Source organism: Filobasidium floriforme (assembly GCF_021052385.1).
Source record: "Filobasidium floriforme strain CBS 6241 chromosome Unknown HD553scaffold_4, whole genome shotgun sequence".
Classification (NCBI taxonomy): domain Eukaryota; kingdom Fungi; phylum Basidiomycota; class Tremellomycetes; order Filobasidiales; family Filobasidiaceae; genus Filobasidium; species Filobasidium floriforme.
Genome location: NW_025763625.1, coordinates 85497 through 94329, shown reverse-complemented (window position 1 = coordinate 94329; position 8833 = coordinate 85497). Strand labels below are relative to the sequence as shown.

The following is an 8833-nucleotide window of genomic DNA, read 5'->3' as shown; positions in this document are numbered from 1 at the left end:
CACCCACGGGCACCGAGCAGTGTTTCAGGAGAACAAGTGTACCTAGGCGTACAAATCGAAGGTTCTAGACGATCTCTTCGGGGACAATAGAGCGGAGACGTGAGGAGAGTCGCGGGGGTACAGACGCTGGACGTTTCAAGGGAACAAAGAACTTCAAGATGAAACGTTCACTCTAGCCTCGGACTACTCGACTACTTTGGGCAATCTGGAATCTCGCCCTAAGGGGGGGATCCTATTATAGGCATCCGCGGTACGCATGTCGTACACACGCGGGATGTAGGTTTTCACCTCGTACGGAGGTCCGTTCGGAGACCCTCTCGGAGACCTATTAGGAGGTGTGCTCGAAGATGTCTAACTAGCACCTTGTAGTAGTTAGACATCCGTTATTACAGTCATTATGTTACGGCGACGAGTCCGCCGGGCTGCTGCCCCGGGCTGGTCCGCCGGGCGAGTGAGCGGGAGAGAGGCGAGGGTAGGAGTATACATCTATATAGTAATAACGGATGCCCAGCATCCGGTCTTTAGTGATAGTACAATGTTCGAATGTAAACAACAAATACGGCGGAGTCCGCCCTCGGGGTGGCCCGCCGGAACGCGTCTCGGCGCGTCCCGCGTCTCGACCGCGTCGATCTCTAACAGTATCCCCCGTCTAGACACAAACTCCGGATGTGTCAGTCGGTACTCTCCGAACCCCCTTTGCGGTACTCCGACCGGCGTGGGGTTGGCTTCGTCGGGTATTGGCGATGGAACGATATCACGACGTCGTCGTCCCAGTCGAACTCTCCAGCTCCGACCCAATCGTTGTGCGCCATATCGTACCCCTTCCACGAGACGAAGTATTCGACTCGAGCGACTCGACCCTTACGCACTCGGGAATCCAGGATCTCAGCCACCTCGTAAGCAGCCTCTCCGTTGTCGGCTACCTCGGGCGGTGGCGGCGGGTCTACCCGCCGGCTTTCCCTAGTGTTCGCCTTGTACGGTATCAATAGCGATACGTGGAACACGTTGTGCACGCGCCTCATACTGCTAGGCAGCTCCAATCGTCGGGCAAGGCCCGAGTTTCCCACCTTCTCCGTAATTCGGAACGGGCCGAAGGTCTTCCAGTCCAGCTTCCTGCTCGGTCGAACCGTGGTGATGTGTTCAGACGACAACATCACCAGGTCCCCGACCTCGTACCCCTCCGTCGGCACATTCCGCCGCTTGCGATCGGCGTACTTCGCCATATTGGTCCGCGCGAGCTCTAGCGACTTCATAACCTGCTCGCGGACCTCTTCCATACGCTCCCGGAAGGCTGCTGCCGACTCGATGCTCCCCGGGACTTGGCGAAGGGAGAACTTGAAATCTTCTCCTTCGGAGGCCATGAAAGGCGACATCTTGATTGCCGAGTGCCACGCGTTGTTGTAGGCGAACTCCGCCATAGCGATCAACTCCGCCCAATCATCCTGCTGGAAGTTCGTGTAGCTCCGGAGATACTGCTCCAACGTGGAGTTGGTCCTCTCCGTCTGCCCGTCAGTCTCGGGGTGGTACGCCGTCGACAGCCGCTGGTTCATCCCGGTGATCTTGCACACGTCCCTCCAGAATCGCGACGTAAACAACGCCCCTCGATCGGTCAACAAATCCTTAGGGTACCCATGGAGCCGCACCCATTCGTTGACGAATATCGACGCCAGCGCATGCGTGTCGTCGTCCTTTCGGCAGGGCACGAAATGCGCCCTCTTCGTAAAACGATCCACTATTACGAGGATCGAATCAAACCCCTTCGACACGGGCAACCCCGTGATGTGGTCCATGGTGACCGACTTCCATTTCCCTTCCGGTACCGGTAGTGGGTGCAACTCCCCCATGGGCTTTGCCCGCGGTCTCCTGTTCCGCTGGCATACGTCGCAGGTCGCCACATACTCGGCCACCGTCTCTCTTAGCCGGGGCCACCAGAATTCCCGGAGAACCATCTCCGTCGTCTTGTCCCGACCATAGTGCCCGACCAGCTTCTGGTCGTGGCATAGCGCGAGCACTTTGCTACGCAACACCTCCTTGTCGGGGACATACATCCACCCTCGATACAGGAGGAATCCGTCGCTGTCCACCGTCCATTCCTCCGCTTTGCCTTCCGGCGCTTGGGAAACTCGCTCGGCCCCGGCGGTCAACTCCGCGTAGGCGTCCTTAACAAAGGTGTCCTCCTTCAGCTCCGCCAGCAGTAAACGCTGGATCTCTTCCTCTGGAAGTTGCAAGGTTCCGCATGTGCGGAGTGCTCCTTGGCACTGGTCCGTCGCAACGCTCCGGCGGAGCGCCCCTTCGCTCTCCTCCATCGTGAGAGCATCCAGCTGCATCGGCAGCTCGCAGTTCTGCGGCCGTAGCAGAATCTCCGTTTCCAGGACCTTGGAGTCTTTCATCAGTTCTTCCCGGCGGCTCAATGCGTCGGCCTTACCATTCTCCGTCCCGGGCTTGTACTCCAGGGTGTAGTTGAACTGATTCAACCGCTGCGACCACCGCGCCTGTCTCCTCGTCAGCATTTTCTCGGTACGGAAGTACTCGAGGTTCTTGTGATCCGTAAGGATCCGAATGAGTCGACCACTGTCGAGGTACTGTCGCCATACCGTGCAACTGTACACGATCGCGAGAAGTTCACGGTCGTGAACGTCGTAGTTCCTTTCGGCCGACGTCAGACTTTTCGACATGAAAGCCACGGGGTGCATCTTCCCGTCGGCTCCCTCCTGGGACAGCACCGCCCCGATCGCCCCAGAGGAGGCGTCCGTCTCCAACAAGATTTCTTTATCCTCGTCAAAATGAGCGAGGATCGGCGCCGTCGTGAACGCCCGTTTCAGTTCCTGGAAGGAGGCCTCCGCCTCCTTACTCCACTCCCATTTCCGACCCTTCTTCGTAAGGTCATGCATTGGCCTACACTTCTTCGAGTACCCTTCGATGAAGCGGCGATAATAGTTGGCGAACCCCAGAAAGGACATGAGTCCTTTCACGTTCGTAGGGGCAGCCCAGTCCAGTACGGACTTGATCTTAGAGTCGTTCATTTGAACGCCCTGTGGAGTAACATCATACCCCAAAAACTCGGTGTGGTCCGTATCGAACTCACACTTCTCGGCTTTCGCGTAAAGCCCGTTCTCCAACAATCTCCGAAGGACTTCTCCGACGGCCTCGTCATGCGACTCCTGATCCGGTGAGAAAACCAGGATGTCGTCCAGGTAGATAACCACCTTGGTGTCCAACATATCTCGGAACACGTGATTCATCCACCTCTGGAACGAGGCTGGAGCATTGGTGAGCCCGAAGGGCATCACCAAGCACTCGAAGAGCCCCTCCCGCGTTCGAAACGCAGTCTTCCACTCGTCACCCTCCTTTACTCGGAGGAGGTTGTATGCCCCTCGCAGATCTAACTTGGTGTAGATCTTCGCCCCCTTAAGACGGTCCAACGTCTCCGATATAAGGGGCAAGGGGGTGCGGTCCTTGACCGTGATGTCGTTTAACCTCCGGTAATCAATACAGAGCCGCAACGACCCATCCTTCTTCGGAACAAACAGCACGGGGCTCGCCGCCGGAGATGTTGACATCCGGATAAAGCCCTTCTCCGTCTGCTCCTTAATCCACTCCGACAACGCCGCTCCTTCTTTTGCGGAGTGCACATAGCACTTGCCAAATGGCGGGGTTGTCCCGGGGAGTAGATCGATGGCGTGGTCGAAGGACCTCGCCGGCGGCAGTGTATCTGCCTTTGTTTTTGAAAACGCGCCTAGCCAGGCGTGATATTTCTTCGGGACCCTTTCCCGGAGTGTCTCCATGTACTCCGGCGGGTCCAAGTCATTCGGGAACGAGTCCATTGGTTGGACGTCCCAATCCCACAGGTCCGGCCGTTTGGCAGGGGGCGGTTGTTCCACCACCGCGTCCAGGCGTGCTGCGTACAGCGTGTAGGACCCCTCCATTGCGACCCTGTCAATCTCCTCCGACGCCGTGCTCCGCCGGACTCTCTCTCGGGTAGACTCCTCGGGGGAGAACACCACCTCTTTCCTGTCTCGTAGACATCCGAGACCCAGGCAGGTATCCCCCAACTCCACTCCATTCGACGTCCAGTCGATGATCGGGTTATGGCGCCGGAACCATGGCGCTCCCAAGACCACGTCGTACGATCCTAGGTCCGTCAACATGAACGCGACCGACTCGGTGTGTCGGCCAATCCTCAGCCTAGTACTTGTCCGGTGGGTCACTGCACCGGAGTTGATCGGTCTCCCATCGATCACCCTAAGCATCCTCGGCTTCTCGAGCTTCTCTTCCACGAACCCATGTTCCGCAGCGAACCCCTTGTCCATGAACAGGTTCGTCGCCCCACAATCCAACAGCAGGACTGTTTCTACGGCTCTCCCCTCGGGGTACACCGTACCCAACAAGGTAAGGTGTTCCTCCGGATCCGCTGGAGAGCCCAACATCCCGATCGTACACTCACGACCTGCATCTTCCGCAGGTACCTGCCTCCTCGGGCTCACGGGTTGATCCGTTATTCTGTTACGGCGACGAGTCCGCCGGGCTGCTGCCCCGGGCTGGTCCGCCGGGCGAGTGAGCGGGAGAGAGGCGAGGGTAGGAGTATACATCTATATAGTAATAACGGATGCCCAGCATCCGGTCTTTAGTGATAGTACAATGTTCGAATGTAAACAACAAATACGGCGGAGTCCGCCCTCGGGGTGGCCCGCCGGAACGCGTCTCGGCGCGTCCCGCGTCTCGACCGCGTCGATCTCTAACACATTACCCTACCCGTACCTTCTAGTCCCGTGTGTTACTATTCAGGTTTGCTGGCAAACCTTATAGCTGCACTATCAAGACTCGCTCAGACCATCCTCTAGCCAAGGTCAGGGATCAGGTCTTGTGCCAATTGGCCAGGGACTGTCAACCTCCTATTCAAGACGGACCACTGAAGAATTTGTTCCAATGTCCTGGCAAACTCTCTCATGACAAGATCGTCCCATATCTCATTGACAATCTGCAAACACTCTCCAGCACCATCTACCGGGACGACTGCCTAGATCATCTCGAGCCTATCAGAAGAATGGCTTCATATAAGGCTTGCCAGCAAGCCTGAATAGTAACACACGGGACTAGAAGGTACGGGTAGGGTAATGAATGTAATAACGGATGTCTAACTACTACAGGGTGCTAGTTAGACATCTTCAAACACACCTCCTAATAGGTCTCCGAGAGGGTCTCCGAGAGGGTCTCCGAGAGAGTCTCCGAACGGACCTCCGTACGAGGTGAAAACCTACATCCCGCGTGTGTACGACATGCGTACCGCGGATGCCTATAATACTTCAGAGATTTGATGGAAGCACTGTTATAGCGGTCACGTGACGCATCGGACGCGCCGTACGCGACTCCCGTAGACGACTCCCGCCGGGGGTACTTTTCGGTGTTGTTGTTTTGATGTAGAACTAGTACCTCTGTAATAGCTCTACATCCGTTATTACATTTAGATGTCTACCCGTACCTTGCCTCATTCCTGCGTCCCGTCAGCCTGCCCAGCGGGATCCCCATCGGGGTCGCTCCCGGGCCTTACAATAAGTCTCCATTGGTGATCGGTTCATGCAACCATTTCATTTGCATCTTGCCCATAACCATTTCATGTCGTGAATGAACAAATCCAAACCCGCCGCCAACATACAGATTTCATCAACCAGATAAACCTCTGTTTTTCTATTATTATACCTATATATATATATATATATTCTGCCCGTGTTTTCCACTTGCACCTGCTTCTTCTCCATGTCTCTGCCGCTCAAGAAATGAGACGAACTCCCGTTCAGACCAACGGTGGCAACGCTCAAACATTACGGCCATTCAAATCACCCAAGATCGCCGCTCAGTAGCAAAACGGCCGCGTGCGCATTCACAAGGATGTGGATCATGTGCGCTGTGTGGACTGAGCGGTTTCCGCACGAGTTTGTTCAGGCATCGTTGTCCGCGGAGGCATCATTGTCCACGGGCGGGAAGACCAAAGTGAAGTACTCGTATGCATCCTTAAAGCTATCCTCAGGAGTAGTGGTGGCATGACGGAGAAGATCCCCTCGCAAGATCACGGGTGTTTTATCGGTCCAAGGGAATTTGTATTGATGATGATTGGAACCTACAACCAAATACGTGCCGGGATCTTGACCACTTGAGACGTTCACCATTGCGAGAAGACCTCGGGAGGTCTGAGCTTGTAGAGTGGGAAGTAACCCTGCTCTGCGAGCGACCTCTACCCCTTTATAAGGAGACCGCCAAGTCCCAAACGTTCCTTGATAGCAGGCAGACTGCCGCGTCATCTCATTGACCAGGGTCATCTGGCTCTCATAATCTGTTGGCATATGGGTTGCATAGATATCGGTCATCTTGTTGACGACCTCATCGAGCTCCGAAACGAATTGGCAGGCAGAATGATGCGATGCCCCTTGAAGGAAATCGGACGACAGGGTCGTGTTCTTCCTGTCATACGTCAGATTGAACACGCCGGATTCGTCTGCTTGATCGGCGTATAGGTCCACGAATTCATCTGGGATCCATTGGTCCATGTGAGGTGTTATCCACTCCAGCGAGCGCAGTACCGCATTTGCTTCTTCACCGGATAAACCCGCCTCACAGTATACTAGAAGGGGCTGCCCGTCCTGGCTTTTGATCAAAACATTCCCGCCGTATACCTCCAGGACGTCTGTTTGTTCCTTCCATGTAGCCATCATAGCAGACCAATGGCCTCGTTCCCAGTCCGCCTTTTTTGAGGAGCCACCCTGGTCGCCTCCAGGTCGGCCACCGTCAATGCGAGCACGATGGTCTTCCAATTCTTTTGTGTCTGGCCCTCGGCCAGTCTTTGCAGCGGGGGTGCTTGCCGACGCAAGGCATCCAGCCTCATACTGCTGTCTCCAGACCGAGTTTCCAAAAAGTCTTTGAACGTGTTGTGCATGAGTTTTTTCCAATTATCGAGTCGATTGTCTTGACCCTTGTGCTCGTGAGACGGGTCATTGAGCGAGTCCAAGATGTTGTCTACCATATCCCGGAGGGCGGTCAGCTATACCCATGATAGATTGGTAGGGCAGGATACTTACCCAGTCCTGTCGAATCGTCGTGACCCCAAAGAAGAGGTATGTCGACAGGGACGCTGTATAAGGCCTGGCAGTCAACCTGCCGGGTCTTGAGGTAATAAGGTCGCGGGACTGGGGAAAGGTAACGGTAGGCATAGTAATGTAATAACGGATGTCTAACTACTACAAGGTACTAGTTAGACGTCTACGAGAACATCTCCTAAAAGGTCTCCGAGAGGGTCTCCGAGAGGGTCTCCGAGAGGGTCTCCAAACGAGACCCCGAGGCCACGCGCACCGTAGATCACGCATCATGTGACGCCTATAATACGCTGTTCCCGTGCGCGGCTTTGTTTTTGGCTTTGGCTTTGGCTTTGACTTTGGTGTCGACTTTGGTCGCGGGATCTTGATCTTCGGGAAGAGAGGTGAATTAGCTATCTCATCTGTCGGTGAATCGGAGCGCGGATCGTCTCCAGGTACTATCTTTAGCACTTACTTTGAGCATCGGGCCCGCCTTTGTATTGGTCTGCTTGGCAAGGGAAAGAAGATCGCCTTGAGTATTACATTGATCCTCGCGCAGTTCGTCTTCTTCAAAGTCGTCCGGTCGGTTTCCATCATTGTCTTGTTCATCTTGTTCATCTTGTTCGTCTTGTTCGTCTTGTTCGTCTTGTTCGTCTTGTTCGTTTCGATTGACTGCTTCTCAATCATCGTCCTGTTCGTTTCGATCGACTGCTTCCCCACTTTGCATCGACCGTACCTGTTGAAACATATACGTATACGGAGTTATAAGTGTTTCATTTGCTTGAAATCAACTTGACCACATTGGAACTTGCCTCTTGCCCTCTTGCAGCTTTGTCTGCAAGATAACTTGCGGTAGCAGATTTGATTTCAGCACGTGAGACCGATGCTAAACCATCACTGAGCTTGTGATCCTTCAATCTGCCCTGATTAGGCACCTTTCTTTTTGCTATCTCTTGCCTTTATAGCTGAACGGCATCCAGGTCCTCACACTTGTTGGCCAGCCGTTTGATCTGCTCAGTCTTGCTCCACCCTAGCTTGATATCAAAACCAAATAGCTCAGATTTCCCACCCTCGCCCCACGCTCCTTTTGTGACTTGCATGTTCTTGGCCTTCCGATCTTCTTCGTAGCAATCGATCGTGTGGTAGAGCTCCGGATGACTCGATCATAACTCCAGTGAAACAATCACAGGATCTTTCCGTCTAGTCAGCCGCCGGTAAAGGTCCAGGACTTGGCTCTCCAGAGCGGACGTATTGGCAATGCCTGATTGCAAGACTTCTATTGCTTTAGCTTTTGGATCTGTGAATGTCACACTGAAGCTTGTAAGTCATCGATCATCCAGTAGGGATAACAAGTACAGTTGAGTTGGCATGTCCTGTCATGATGTTATAGCCATCCGCGGTATGACTATCACGTATATCCGAACGGGTACTCCGCCAGCAGCTCCGGCGGAGCAGGTACTTATACGATACTATAGGTAATGTCTAACTACTACGATCACTATCGTAGTATGTAGTTCATCTGCTATCACACTTATTTATCTATATGCTACCCTACATAAGTCCCAGAGAACACACAGGTTGCTGGCAACCTAACACATGACAATTGAGATTTTGCCAATGCCCAATCAGCCAACAGCCGTTTATTGAAATCTGTTGGCAAGACATGGTATTATACATTGTGACAACTGGTAGGATCCATCTATAAGAATCTGCATGAGAATACATCATCATAGGATTCTGGTTGTATCTTATTACAGCTCACAGAATCA

At 53.9% G+C, this 8833-nt stretch overlaps 1 protein-coding gene across 1 annotated transcript; it reads right to left on the bottom strand.

Moving 5' to 3' along the window:
* Positions 1-5936: 5936 nt before the first annotated feature.
* On the bottom strand, positions 5937-8164 carry HD553DRAFT_322197 (uncharacterized protein; the record flags this gene model as incomplete). The annotated part of the gene is made up of 7 exons (XM_046181277.1): positions 5937-6849; positions 6894-7033; positions 7071-7076; positions 7540-7569; positions 7608-7800; positions 7857-7899; positions 8053-8164. 7 exons carry the CDS (start codon positions 8162-8164, stop codon positions 5937-5939), a joined length of 1437 nt encoding a protein of 478 aa, XP_046038686.1.
* Between the last annotated feature and the right edge of the window lie 669 nt (positions 8165-8833).